This window comes from Eubalaena glacialis, chromosome 9, assembly GCF_028564815.1.
Source record: "Eubalaena glacialis isolate mEubGla1 chromosome 9, mEubGla1.1.hap2.+ XY, whole genome shotgun sequence".
NCBI lineage: Eukaryota > Metazoa > Chordata > Mammalia > Artiodactyla > Balaenidae > Eubalaena > Eubalaena glacialis.
The window spans coordinates 2,262,606-2,277,086 of record NC_083724.1 but is presented as its reverse complement, the minus strand read 5'-3'; the positions used below and the strand labels follow the sequence as shown (position 1 = coordinate 2,277,086).

Below are 14,481 nucleotides of genomic sequence, written 5' to 3'. Positions count from 1 at the left end.
GCACACAGAGCCCTGTGTGTAAAGCTGAAACAAAGTAAGACAGGAAAATAGAACAGGAACACGTTTCGGCATGGGGCTCAAGGGGAAGGTGACTCTGGTGGGGCTGGGGCACCAGGCCGACCAGTGGGCGCGGCCCAGCCAGGCGACGGATGCGCGGCTGTCTCCAGGTCAACACTTAGGGGACGCTGCGCCACAGAGAGCGTGGGATGTGAGGGCTGAGAGGCAGGGGGGCCTCCAAGCTTCTCAGAGGTCACTTCCAAAAGCTCAGCTTTTTTCCCGAGATGTCAAGTCATCGTGATGCGCTCGGGTGCAGGCGAGGGACCGCACACATGCGCACACAGACCTGGGTCTGCTTCTCAGCTTCCAGCCCGCCCCCTAGTGGGAGAGACAGGGACAGCCGTGCCAGGCACACGGCCGGGCAGGCCGGGCACACGCTGGCACCCAGACCCATCGCCGCGTGTTGACGGCTGGAGGCCTCTCAGGGCAGCTCCCGGCCGCTCCCCCACCTGCAGGCCTCACCCCCCTCCCCTCGCTGGGTGTCAGCAGGAGCCGCGGGTACAGCCCCAGCACAACACGGGCAACCCAACGGGGTGGAACGAGAGGTGACCCTCTGCAAACAGAATCCCCGCTACGTTTCAAGACGCCCGCCCCAAATGCTGAAAATGCAGGGATTACATAGGCGGTGGGTTTCAACTGAAAGCCGCCGCCACGAGGACAGAGGAGGTGCTCACCCGGAAGGTGGGGTAGAAGTGGATCTCGTAGGCGCGGCACACCTCGTGGTTCTTCTCTTCTGCACAGTCCAGGGCGGCGACTCGGATGGCAGCGGCCCAGTCTGAAAAGCAGGAGTGAGACCGTCAGTGCGGCCCCGTCCCCACGGTCCACCCAGGCCCGCAGCCTTGCGGGCCATCCCGCAAGCCCGTCCACCCTCGGGACAGTCCTGAGCTGAGCTGGGAAAGAGGACGGGACCCTCATCGCTGACGGCGACACGGCAAAGCGCTGTTTGCCGAACCTGCAAATCGCCCCGCAGCCTCCTCGGTCTCCGAATTAAACGACCCCGAGACGGATGAGAGCGCCAGGAATGGAGGGCTGTCATCAGCCCTTGGCCGGCCCTCCGTCAGGGACACCGGGACAGCGTTTACAGTTTAACTGGACGTGCGTGGTCCAGGCCGTTTAGCCAGAGCGTTCCCGCGTACTCACTCGAACGAGAGGAAAGGCCGGCAGCGTCTGGCCACCGGTCTTTCAGGCCAAAGACACAGCCGTGTGCAAACACCAAGGAAGTGGTTCCGAATGCTTTCCCCGAGGCCCTTCCCACACCCTCAGACACTGCTGCCGTTCTTGGGAGTAGAAAAGGAGCAGTTTTAAATATTTTTTTTCCTACCTTTAATATCAACACTTAACCAGCTCACAGTTGAGTCTTGTTTCACTCAAACCCTGAGCCCCTTCCCAACTGTGCCAAGTGGGCCGCCGCCAGCCAGTCGTTTCAACATAACCGACCACGTGCCTCCCAAAGGGAAGAGCTTCTTTCCCAGCACAAGCGTCCTCCCGGCACCACACCAACTCAGACCAACATGCTTCAACAGCAACAAACATCTGGTCGGGAGTCTAATCTTCCTAATTGTCCCATTTTTGCTTACTTTGTTTAAATCGCGTCCAAACAAGGCCTGTCTTCTACACCCGTGGTCTCCCGCCATCTGGATTTTGTGACTGCCCCCTGCCCCCGGGTTTTCTGTAAACACGCGGACCTAGATCTTAGCTTTGGGGGAGAACAGTTCCCAGGTGGTGTGGCATTCTTCCAACAGGGGATGGGTGACCTTTGGCTGCCTTCCTTCTTACTGACACCCCCCCCCCCCACCGCCCAACACTTTAATTCCCGAGGGCTGCAGGCCAGACGGCGGGCGGGGGCAGTCTGTACAGACGAAGCTGCGCCCTGGAGACCCGGAGGCGCGGCTCACCCAGCGGTAAGGGCGGAGCTCGTCCCTTCGGTCACCAGCTTCCAAGGAGCGGTCTCCCCAGCATCCTCCAGTGAGGTTTTCCCTTTAAAGATTTGCTCCCTTTCTCTGGGACAGTAAGATTCCCAAACGTTTCCTGGCTCCTCGCCTACAGGGAGATGGGCTGCAGGGGAAGCAGGATGAGCTGGCGGCCTCTGCAGACACACAGAGGAGCAGAGAACCACCTGGGCAGGACCGGCCGGAGGGGACGGGTCAGGGACAGGGCGAGTCCCGCTAGCCGCCTTCTGTACCATGTGACTTCTGAGTAGGAACTGACAACGGTCCGTCCCTGAGGCGCTGGTGAGTTCCGACAGACACCACCCATCTAAACTAGTCATTTGGTTATAAATCACGCCAAAGGGGTTTTCTGAGTGTTGCTAAGACCTGAGACTTCAGAGGTTGTATTAAAAGCATGCCTGGAAGGAGAGAGAAAATACTGCCCATCACTAAGTATTATACAAACGTGACGGCTTCTACATATTAGCAATTCAATCATTACTTTTTTTTCCACCTCATATACCACTTTTGCCTAAAAATACATGCCTTTGGGACTTCCCTGGCAGTCCAGTGGTTAAGATTTCGCCTTCCAATGCAGGGGGTGCAGGTTCGATCCCTGGTCGGGGAGCTAAGATCCCACATGCCTCAGGGCCAAAAAACCAAAACATAGAATAGAAGCAATATTGTAACAAATTCAATAAAGACTTCAAAAATGGTCCACATTAAAAAAAAAAAATCTTAAAAAAAAAACATGCCTTTTTCCTCTGTAATTATACAAAATATTTACCGACGTTAATATAATGCAAAGAATCAAATAAAAAACAAAAAGAAAAAGAAAAAAACCAAAGTTCTACTTTCACAATCAATGACCGAATAGTGTTCCACTTAATGTGGCCTCAGTGAAACCGGTTCATCTCGAGGCCATTTAAATGGATGGAAAACAAAAATCACAGAGCCCTCCCGAATCACAGGTCACATCTTTCTGGAGTGTCCAATTACAAGGACCTAAGGAAGAACAGTTAATACCCTCATCCACTTAGTGTGGCAGAGGCCCAGACGCAGGACAGGATGCACGGCCGGCAGGTTGCTGGGCTCCCAGGGCCACCTCCGCCCCGGCCGCCGGGCTGTGGGCGCGCTCGCCACCGCGCTCCTGCTACCTCCTCCCCGGCGCACAGACACAGCGCTTCAGGGCTTCCTGAGAATCTCCATGGCACACTTTCACTCCATCTTCAAAAAAAGTGCTCTAGGACCCAGAGAGAAAGAAAACGGAAAACTGCTTCAAGAGCTGACATTATGCACACAACGGAGCCAGCCCCGGACAGAAAAAGCCGTTCACGAGGGTGGAGTTTTCACGGTGGGACTTGGGCCCACTTTTTTGTTTTTCAGATTTTTCTTAATAAGTACGTGTTACTTATAAAAATAAATGTAGAAAACTTGGGAACCTCAGGGTACTTGCGGGGGCCGCGTGTCCCGCTCCTCAGCTTGCACCTCCCAGGATCCCCGGTGCAGGAGGCCGCAAACAGCACCCAGCACGGCTGCCGCGCGCGGCCGCAGGGAGAGGAGGCCGCAGGCCCGGGTGCCGGCCCGCCCAACTCTAACACGGCGCTGGCTTCACGCACGGCCCCGCTTCGACCGCTCCGCGACCGCAAACGAGAACCGCGGGCTCCACGGGCTGCTCGGCCCGCAGACCCGGATCGGGGCCCGGCGCCCACCCCAGCCCGAGACTCTGCCCGGCCCGCGCGGGGACACCGGCCCCACCACGACGCGCCCGGCTCTCAGCCCACAGGACCCGGTCCTCGGGCGGACACTGTCCTCTGAGCGCCCGGCCACGTTCTCCCTCAGTGCCGCACATGTCGCCTCCTCACAGAGGCCATCCCTGGCCCTGCCCAGGAGCGGTCACCAGGGCAAGAGAAGCCCCGCCAGCCTCTCTTCCCAAGCGGAGCAAGTTCACAGGTTATGCGCTGTGGGGCCTGCCTGGCGGGCAGCTGGCTGTTACGCAGGAGGCGGGGCTGGAGCTCCGCCCGAGGTCCAGTCGGCTCGGTGGCTCCAGAGCCCGCGGCCCGCCGTCCCGGCAGGCAGAGCAGACGCAGCACCCGAGGCGCCCGGCCCGCCCTCCACCGAGGCGGATCTTCTCCCCGCTTGGTCCTGCTGCCTCCAGACGAAGACATGCCCCACTTCCAACTCAGCGCCCCCCGACGCTGCCACCCTAACGTCCGCCCCCCCAAACCCTCAGACAGTCACGCGTGGAATGAAGCAGCCGTTTCCTCTGATAACTTCTTTAAAAAGCCTCTGCACAACGCGGCCCCTTCTTAAACGTACAGACAATCCTTGTACTCCCAACACATCTCACACCTTCTCTTCACTAGACGTGGGCCACCCCAGAGGGCAGGAACCCATTCGCGAGCGTGGCACCCCACCTCGACCACAGGACGCAGCCACGTCACGGGCCTGAACGCACGGACAGAGCGGAAGGGCCTGGCACTCCACCCACAGCACCACGGCCGGCCAGGCCCGACCCGCACGATGCACCTGTGCCGCGAGGGCCGCTCTCACCTCCTCCGTCCTGCTCGGGACTCAAAGCTTTCAAGGCAACGCTTCTCCTCGTGATCCTGGGCAAGCCTCACAGGCAAGCCTGGGAGGCGACTGTCTCCCTTCCTACTTTACCGGTGAGGAAGCAGCTCAAAGTCCCCACAGGATGACCGAGGGGGACCTGGCGTGCTGCCCTGGAGCTGTGCCAGGCTGGACCTTTGGGCAGCAGCCGGGAAGGCAGAGGAGACCGCCAGGCAGGGAACCTCCCCACCTCCTGTTACATTCATGACACACTGACTCTGAGCTCGCTTTTCTGTTTTTGGCCACGCAGCATGTGGGATCCTAGTTCCCCAACCAGGGACCGAACCCGCGCCCTCTGCAGTGGAAGTGCAGAGTCTTAACCGCTGGACCGCCAGGGAAGGCCCAAGCGTGCTTTTCTAATAAGTCTCCAGGCAGGGCAGCCCGCCCTCAACTGGCAGGTCACACTCGTCCAGCTCAGCGTCAACTCGCACCTTCCCAGTGAAAAGGTGGAAAGTTCTTTTTGGCCTGACACAGGGGATGCTCAGGTGGGGAAACAGGCTTTGCTGGGGGTGGGCACCCGCATGCACCAGCACCCTGGGAGCCCTCCTGGGAGGGAGTCAGTGTGCACCCACCATCCCTTCAAGCTGGGACCAGGCCACTGCCCTGAATGGACCCCAAAGGTCCTGCAGCCTCACTGTGTCCCACCCCAATGCAGCAGGCAGTGCCGGACAGCAAAAGGACACCCGGCTGGAGGCAGAGCGTCCAGCCCACACCCGCTCTGCCCCCAGGTTTCGAGGAGCTGGGAAACTTAGGAGTCTCTCTGTGCCTGTGTCACCCCAGCTGTAAAACAGAGACCCTAGATTATATCTTCCTACTCGGGTTTTTCAGCCTCCAAAGCGCCTTCAAGTGTCCCAGGCACCCAGTAGGTAGACCCAGCCCTTCAAAATAGGGTACAACGGCCAGTGGCTTCAAAATGAAAAAGAAAAAGAAAAACAACCTTGGTTTCCTCCAGGTTTTTAACCAATTGCTTATTCCCAGCATAACAGTGAAAAGTTGAGGTGTTACCTGAAAAAGCAATGGTGCCTCAGGAGCAGTCCAACCGCGCTGAAATGCTTTGTGGGATGTTTTAGAAAAACTTACGCTGGCCTAGTCTTTCCTTGGACGTCTCTAACAGATGAAATGCTTGGTAAATGTACTAGCATGAGGGTTCCCTACACTGAGTCCATCCTAAGTCAGTATCAGGGAGTAATTTTCAAAAAGCTAAGAGCATGACTCATACGTTGCAGAGGGAACAGGTGTCACACATGCCCTGACCTGGTTACTGAAGGACCCATTCGGGGTCAGGGAGGACCAAGCACATGGCCACCAGCACCAGCCCAGCTGAGACAGAGCTGGCCAACACCAGCAGGGTTCCCCTTCCCACTGGACAGAAGCAATTTGCATCTCTGCCCGATCAGGTCTGTGGGTTCACTGCAGCCTGAGTCTGAGCCCTGAACTAACAGTCATTAAGCAAAGGTCAAACACAGGTACACCCCCTGGACTTAGTCCTTGGGGAACCTGGGGATGAGGCCACATGACACTGAGAGGACACGAGTCCCACCCTTCTGTCCAAGTTTTAAATGTGTCTCAACAGCAGGATGTGGAAGAAAACTAGCCCGACTGGGCAGTGCCTGGCCAAGGGCAGTAACGGCAGCTGTGCCCTGGAAACGAACGCGACAGTGACGCTACAGAGCCCCGGGCTGCCAGCTGTTTCACTTGGCAAGTCTGGGCCAAACCCCACCTACCCCAGAGTGCACTCCACCTGGAAGGCCGTCCTTCCTCCCGTTCGCAACCTGGACACCACCTCCCAAACACCTGAACGCTCTGGAGAACAAGCGCTACTACCCTCCACAACCCACCCCCCCCAAGCCCGTCAGCCCCTCACGAAGCGAGCTGGCGCGGGGTGGGGCACCTCCCTTCCCCCGCGGCACTCCCGCCGGCCAGTGGGCCTCTGGCCCTCAGTCCTCCAGGGAGCAGCCAGGGATCCTCCAGAGGAACCAGGTCGTGTGGCCCCAGCTGAAAGCTGCTCTTCCTCCCTGCTGGCCAGGAGGAGGGAGAGCACGGCTCCCCCGGCCCCTTTCGGAGCTGGACCCTCTGGGCGCGGCTCGGTCTTGCCTGCCCCGGGCCTCGGCCCTGCCGTCCCCCCACGTGGCGGGCCCCTCGCTCAGCGGCCCTGCCCTGCGCCGCTCCCCCCGCCCCGCTCCCCTTCCTAGGACTCACCCCTCCAACCCACTGTTCAGGCTGCCCGCTTTCCGTTCGTTGTCTGCACCTCCCCCCGAAGGACGGGGTCCACGGGAAAGGGAACGCACTTGGATTAACGCAGAGCCAAAGTCTGGCGCTGCTCTGGCAGGGCGCACGCTGGCAGCCAGAGGACAGCCCCCTGCCCGGCCCGAGGGCTCCCACGTCCACAGGCGGCCAGGGCTCCACTCCAGACGGCGCGCCCCGTCGAGGCGGCAGCCTGGCGCGGGGCCTGCCCACACCTCACGCGGCCTTTGTCCACCTTTGAAAGAAGCCGCGGGAAGGCCCGGAAGGAGGCAGATGAGGGAGAATTTCGGTTATAGAGGCGCCAGCAGCCACTGCAAGTATCCTAGCAGATGGACGGCATTCACGCCACACAAAAGGGAGACAGTCTACTTTATCAAATAAAATGCAAACCATTTCAGAGGTTGAGCTTCAGGGTCTTTGCCCATTCAACTGGTACCCTCCCCTCCTCCTGCCTCTCCCACCTGTTGGGACCCCACCACACAAAGGAGAGAAGCACTCTAAACCGAATGCAAATTGCCTGCTTTCAGGACAAGACAGCGTCAGCCACCCCCAACTAGACACGGGGGTGAAGCGCGCCAGCTGCGAGGCAGGGAGGCCGCCAGAGCCTCCACAGGGAGCAGCGGTGAGGCCCGCGCCCGTTCCTCACTCCCACTCATGAGCCCGTCTGTTTTTAGTACCACAGGCTTAAAAAATACTTGCGAAACAATTAAGCTTCTATACACAGTGGACTAAAATTTATTTCAAGTTTCCTTGTCAAGTAACCATATCACTTAACCTAACAGGATTAAGCTTTTCACCATTACTTATCAAGTTCTAATAAAACATCTATAAAAGTCTGATTTCTGGTCAAGCAACAATTGGTGCTAGAAAATGATTACAGTGCAGATTAATTAACCTCCGAGGCTTAAAAGGATGCAAGCGAGTGTTGTGCTTAAGGCCCAGAGCTCCATGACGGCCTCCTCTTCCTCCTCATCCTCGGGAAGTCAGGGGGACGCTGGGGTTTCTGATCCCACATTCCAGCTGCTGGAGGACGTTCTGGTCCCTGCGTAGGCCCCTTCCTGGACGAGCAAAGGGCTTTTTAGATAAGCTCCAAGTTCAAGCTGCAAATCAGGACACACAGGCCTAGGCAGAAACTAAGCCCCATGCTAAGGAGCGCGCGTTATACACGAGCCCTCAGAGCAGCCTGGAGTTGGGCGCTCTGCCTCAGCCTTGCCACGGGGCCGAGGGCCGGGACTGGGTCTCAAGCATCCTTTCATGCCCCGAGTTCGCCCGGTGTGGTTAAGCTGACCCTGTACGTGGTCCCGCAGGCTTTGCAGTGAGCCCACTGGATGCGGACGGGCTCCTGCTGGCTGGAGGCTGTGCATCACAAGGCAGGAAAAGCTCCCAAGATCGGTAAGGTCCTTGACTCGCCTGCAAAGCCCAGGCAGGGCCAGCGGCGTTTACCACCAGGGCTCCTTCACTCAATGTCGCGGGCTTCACACAGCGGCGGTGTCCCTCTGGACCTGGTCGCAATGAAGTCTGGGTCTTGCAGACAAGTCTTGGTGGCGGGAGCCCATGACAGGCTTTGCTGGGCCCGTAACGGGGGAGGGAGGGGGGGTGCCCCTGCCCACCCACCTCTCTGGGGTCCAGGCGAGCTCCCGTTCCATCTGCACCCCCTCCTCCCTCAGTCCCGCCTCCTTCTGCAGTGCACAGGTAATGACCCGTGGGGAACACCAGGTGGTCTAGTTCACGTCCACGAGGCCTCCGGCCATGCTGACCAGGAGACCGCTGGTGATGAAGAGCTCACGGGGAGGTGAGACCAAGCCCCGGCAGCAAGAAGGGGCCCGGCTGTCCCCACAGACGCCAGGAGCGAGCCGTCGGGGCTCTGGTGCCCCCGGCCTGCCACTCAACCGTGTGACCACACATGGGTGACAGGAGGAGAAGGGGCGTGCGGCGGGTGCCTGCCTGCCAGCTCCGGGGCGCCCCTCTGAGTCTCTCATCAAGAATTCTGGGGCCAATGACAGAAAACCTGCCCCTGCTTCCCTGGCGCTCTTCCCCAAAGACAGAGCGAAGGAGAGATGGGCCGGGACAGACACCAGGACCCGGTGATGCTGACAGGGACACTCCTTGCCTTGACAAAGTCTCCACGGCTATCTCAGAGCCGTCACGGTGGTGGGGGGGCTGCCCCCCCAACAGGTGTCTCAGCTCCCACCTCAAAAAGGAAGTGGCATCACCAACTGAGCTAACATCACAGCTCCGGGCAAAAGGATTTTCAGGGACACAGCAGGGTTTTGTTTTGCGAAGGACTTAGAAGTGACAGGCCTGAGCCAGATCTACATAAACGCTGGGAGGACAGTTGGCACCCAACAGTAGACCTTTTGTTTGTTAAGCCATCTTCTTAGAAGGAAAAACAATTATTTTAAAAATCTTGAAAATATCAGCGAAGAGCTAAAGTTCAATCCAAATCTTTTAGAAAAACAAAGGTGTCCCTAAGCTGTGCACAGAGAGGCCCTGCCGAGCGGAGGAGCCCCGCCCTCTGCAGACCCCCACCCACTCTGGGCAAGCGGAAGAGGCCACTTCGGAGGCGCTGATGGGGGCACAGCAGGGGAAGCAGGTGCTCCTCTAGCTCAGTGACCGCCCCCCCCGCCCCAGGCAATCTCAAGCCAGGGAGTAGAGGCTGTACTGTAACCACCCACCTTCTAGAAGCCACACTGCTGTCGAGACTGGGGTGGGGGGCAGATGCAGCAAGCTGGCTGGACACTGCATTTCAAGAGGGGTGGGAAGAGGCAGCTGACGGGCCTAGTCCAAGGTCTGCGTGCCCCGGGACTCACTGGACACTCCAATTCACCAGTGACTGAGCCGGCCCAAAGCAGTGACAGCGGGAGCGATGACTGCACTCAGACCGCACCCTGTGGGCGCTGGGCGCCCCCTCCCCTGAGTGACGGCCCGCGGCCAGAAGGCGGCGCTGGGCAGAGGGGCTGCGCCAGCCTCCTCGGTGAGGGTGAGGGCAGTTCTTCCCAACGCGTTCCACGGGGACTTCGCGGAAATGAGGCACCGGAAGGGACCTGTGGCCAGTCACATGGGACCCCAGGGCCAAGTAACGGGTTCCTTTACTGGGGAGTTCTCGTGTGTGGACAGCCACGAGGGAGTAGTTCATAAGCCACGCTCCCGCCCCCTTTGGCCACAGGCCCATTCCTGCAGTGGTCCTGCAGGCTTAGCGTCCCTGAGCACAGAAATCCTCCACCTCTGGGGCTTGTGCTGACAGGATGCCAGGCCTCACGCCCAGAGCTTCTGATCCAGCAGGCCTGGGCTGGGCCGACAAAGTCCCCAGGTGAGCTCTCTCTGGGGACCCCAAGTGCCAAGGCTCTGCCTCCAGTTAGAGCTGGCGCTCGGGAGCCCCCCGGGCAGTTTGGCCCTCAGGACCCCCTGGCCGCCGCTCCCCTCACCCTGCCCCTGCCTGCCCTGTCTTTCGAGCCACAGCTGTTTTTCACTCTCAGCCACATCTCCTTCTGTCTCAGGCCTGCTCTTCCTGCTTCGACTTCCTGCTCATCCTGCTTCGATGTCCAACTCTTTTAAGATAACCTTATTTAGCTAACAGTTAAGTTAATCACACCATTAGGTATGGGTTTTACTAGTTTCAGTTCCAAAAATAACTTTCTTTCTGAGTTCCAGGGACAATTTTCAAGGCTCCTTACATGCTGATTCAACTATGAAATACTTTGCAACACTCAAATCTGGTTTACAACATTTACATTTCAGACAGTAAACTGAAAAAATCAAAATATGCACAGAATAGGTGACAAACGTCTTGCCAGAGCTACCCGCATTTTAATTTACCTATCTGTGTCTCTGCCGCCCAATGACAAAAGAGAATTGCAAAGTCCTCTGTTTGGTGTCAAAGCAAAGGCTTAAAAAAAAAAACCTACTAAGGAGTAAAATGTCCGTTTCATAGTCTCTGATTTCAGTTCTGACCAGTGCCAAACACTAGGGACTCAAGAAAACATTAGATCAAAGAACGGACCCTTTAGAATCAACAGGCCCCAACACCCTAAGGCAAGAGGAGACGTATCTAAAAATAATCATTTACAATCATGCACAAAAGCCCTATTTAGACTTTTTTAAAGTTTCGTTATGAGTCTGTCTAGATATGAAAAAATCGCAACAGGGTTGGATGTAAAACTAAAGTGCAGGAAGAGAACCCAGCAATTTGTTACTCTCTTGCCCACTGAAATACATAATTAGAGGTCAGCTCAACCTCAGCAAGAGTCCAGCCAAACCTCGCTCTTGCTGGAGACCAGCTCCCACTTCAGAGCAATTCGCATTCCATTCTGAAGCGTGGCCAGCTTGCAGGAAGGCTGCAGCAAAACCCCTAATTGGCTACAACTCTGCCATTTAGAGCAGGCCAATAGCTTAGTGACTGATTAGCAATTTGCAACATGAGGAAGGTGCCAAGCATCAATAAAGTGTGGGAACATGACCAGAAGTTTGGTGGGTGACAGATTTATCCAAGGCTGCGTATCCATGAACAAGGAACCAACGAATGAAATGCTTTGAAGGTCTTTTTCTGCTTCTATAGAGAAGTCTCCAGCGTAGTTGGACATCTATGTTGTGGACACTGAGAATCCACCATATGCTTAGCTAACTAAACCAGAAGAGGATGAAGAAGGACTTACAGGGAAAGTGGCTTGGAATAGGAACGGGGATCCTCAAAGAATGAGGAGTCTAGGCACTGGAGTGGAATTACTGAGAATGGGATGCACGTCGGGACACAGCTAGGATAAAGGCCTGGGGCGCTAATGAAGGTCTTAGGGACTCACAACTAGGGGTCTGGAGAGCTAGGCGATAATGGGGAGGCCTCCCTGTCCCCAGCTGTGGAGTGAGGGCTGGGGGAGAAGGATTCTTGTCATTCTGACTTGACACGGCCGACTTCCCTGGATCTCACGGGTCATATGGGGGATACACCCCGGGGTGCAGGCCAGCAGCGGCCTATGCGAGGTGCCCCCGTAGGGCAACGGGAAAGGGGCCTGAGAGGCTGCCGCGAGCCGGAGGAGAGAAACCGGGGGTCACAGGTGCCAGGCCGAGCGGCCGGGGTCGAGTCCCGCGCGGGGGCGCGCCTCACCTCGCACGTCCCCGGCCAGGGCCCGCCAGGTGGGCGCGTAGCCGATGCAGTGGCCGCACCACGAGGAGTAGAACTGCACGAGCCACGCGGCGGAGCTGTTGGCCGTGGCCCCGCGCACGCTGCCGCTGTCCAGCACCCACACGGCGTCTTCGCCCGCGCGGTACAGCCGCGCCGCGCCGCCCGCGCCCGGCCCCGCCGCCGCCGCCAGCAGCACAAGCAGCGGGGGCAGCCGCGAGGGCCGCGCCGGGGGCGGGCGCCGGACTCGGGCCTCCGTCCCCGCCTGGGCTCCCGGGCTGCGTGCCGCCAACACCGCCGTCCCGGCCGCCGCCATGTTGGGAGTGCCGCGCCGCGCCTGACCTTTCACCCTGGCAACCGCCGTCACGTGCGCCGCGCGCGCCCGGCCCCTCCTCCAGCGCCAGGCCCCGCCCCCACCGCCGGAGACCAGGCCCCGCCCCCAGCTCCGCCCCCGCGCGCCCGGCCCCGGCTCCCAGGCGCCCCTCAGTCCCGGACCCTGAGAGCCAGGCACCGACTCGCCCCTCCTCCAACCGCCTGGTCACGCTTCCTGCCCCGCCCCTGAACTCATGGCCCCGGCCCAACGGCCTGGCCCCGCCCCTCCATGCCCCGCCCCCACTCTCACCGCCTCCGCAGACACACCCCCTCCCCACCCCAAGCTGGGATGGGGTCGCCAGATTTAGCAAGTGAAGGTACGGGACGCTCAGTTAAATGTGAATTTCAAATAAACGGAGAGCTGTTTTTTGTTTTTGGGGTTTTTTTCGAGAGTTGTTTCTAAGTCTACGTATGTATCATACCTGAAATGCAAATTTAATGGGACATACTTAGACTTCAAAACGATCCGCTGTTTAAATGAAATTCACATTTTACTGCGCGTCCTGTGTTTTCTCTGGCAACCCTACCTGCGGCTTCAGAGGGTCTGCAACGCTGACCTTGACTTTTTAATATGAGATTTTAACTCATAAAATGTAACAAAACACCCGCACAAACTCAGATGTGTTACAGAGCTAAATTTTGGAACGTTCAGGGATGACTTCTCTGCGCACCTAGGAAATAAAGATTCCTATGGCGTGTTTGCTCAGTATAACAGCAGACCTGTTTTTTCAATTGCTATACCTAATTGTTTTATGCATATCAAGATTTTCTCTGAACTGTGTGACCAAAACAGAAAAGAAAGGAAGTGGACACAGCGGACGTGAGTCAGCATCCGTCATCCATTGGCCTGGAAGGTCAAATTCTCACGTTCCAGGCCACCTCACTCTTATGCGTGATTGTTAAATATGTAAATGATATGATCTGAACACAAACTACATTTATAGCAATGCAACCCTCTCTCTGCCCTTTACATTGTGAGGTTCTGTGTAAGATTTTGTCCGAAAAGAGCTTTGTTGTTTTTGTTTCAGACAAGGGTTAGAAAACCCTGGATAAGATGATCCAAACCAAAGGGCCCCTGGACGAGGCACTTGTGCCCCCTCCCCATTCATTCTTCCTGCCTTCCTTTACTAACATTTCCTGGGCTTCTGCTCCACACCAAGCCCTGGAGACAAAGCCAAGCCTGAGTGCCACTGGGTCTGCGTTGCAGGAGAGAGACCCAAAACAAATAAACAAGTAAGGTGAAGTTAAGTGCTATAAAAAGCAGTAAAGCAGGGCGGGAGGAGGGGGCTGTTGCACACAGGAGGTCAGGAAGGCCTCTCTGAGAAGGAGACCGTGGGTGAAGGAGGTGAGGAGAGGCAAGCAGCCCAGGCAGAGGAACTGCATGTGCAAAGGCCCTGAGGCAGAAGGGGCGAGTGTGCCAGAAGGACAGCAAACCAGGGGAAGAGAAGAAGCCGGAGAACCTTGAGGGGCCATCGCCGCCCTCCAAGACACAGTGGGGCTCAGGCAAGGGGTGGGCAATGGTGCTGGTGAGAAGGGTTAGACTTTGGGTATGTATGAAGGTAGGATACGTGGTGGATTAAATCCAGGGTATGCGACAAAGAGGTCACGTTTGCCTGCCGGGCTTTGGCCGGAGCAGCTGGAAGAATGAAGCTGCCCTTGGCTGAGATGAAAGACTGCAGGGGAGGGGGTGGGAGAGCAGTGCAGAGGTGAGAGTGGAGATCAAAGTTGGCCTGGCCCTGTTGAATTCCAGAGACCTTTTCAACATCTGCGGTTGGTGTCGGGCCACTGGTTGGCTGTGTGAGGCTGGGGCTCAGATGGTAAGTCGGGGCTGGTTGAGGTCCCCACAGGAGGAAGCGAGAGGGCTGGCCACAATGCTGAGCCCTGGGCCTGCGGCTGCAGGGCTGAGGAAAGGAGGGGACCAGAGGCGCAGTGGTGGGGGGCGGGGAGAGAAGGCAGAAGAACGTGTGGAGATCAAGACGGAGCAGCGAGTGGATTTGGTCTGGAGGCTTGGCTCATCCCCCCCCACCCCCACCCCCCTGCCTTCAGGCTGGGAGCGATGGCCATGAAGTCCTATGGTGATTGTTGAGCAAACAGACCAGGATCTGGTCATGCAGTTGGCAAAGATGGTCAAGGCCAGGCTGTCGGGAAGGAGTCTAG

At 57.6% G+C, this 14,481-nt stretch overlaps 1 protein-coding gene across 1 annotated transcript in view; it reads right to left on the bottom strand.

Moving 5' to 3' along the window:
• The window catches only part of QSOX2 (quiescin sulfhydryl oxidase 2), a 28,163-nt gene extending 15,895 nt beyond the window's left edge, over positions 1 to 12,268 (bottom strand). Inside the window, exons 1-2 of the mRNA XM_061199617.1 lie at positions 11,938 to 12,268; positions 732 to 832 (exon numbers count right to left, since the gene is read on the bottom strand). Coding sequence (XP_061055600.1) covers positions 732 to 832; positions 11,938 to 12,268 — 432 coding nt within the window. The remainder of the gene's footprint in view (positions 1 to 731; positions 833 to 11,937) is intronic.
• Positions 12,269 to 14,481: the final 2,213 nt, after the last annotated feature.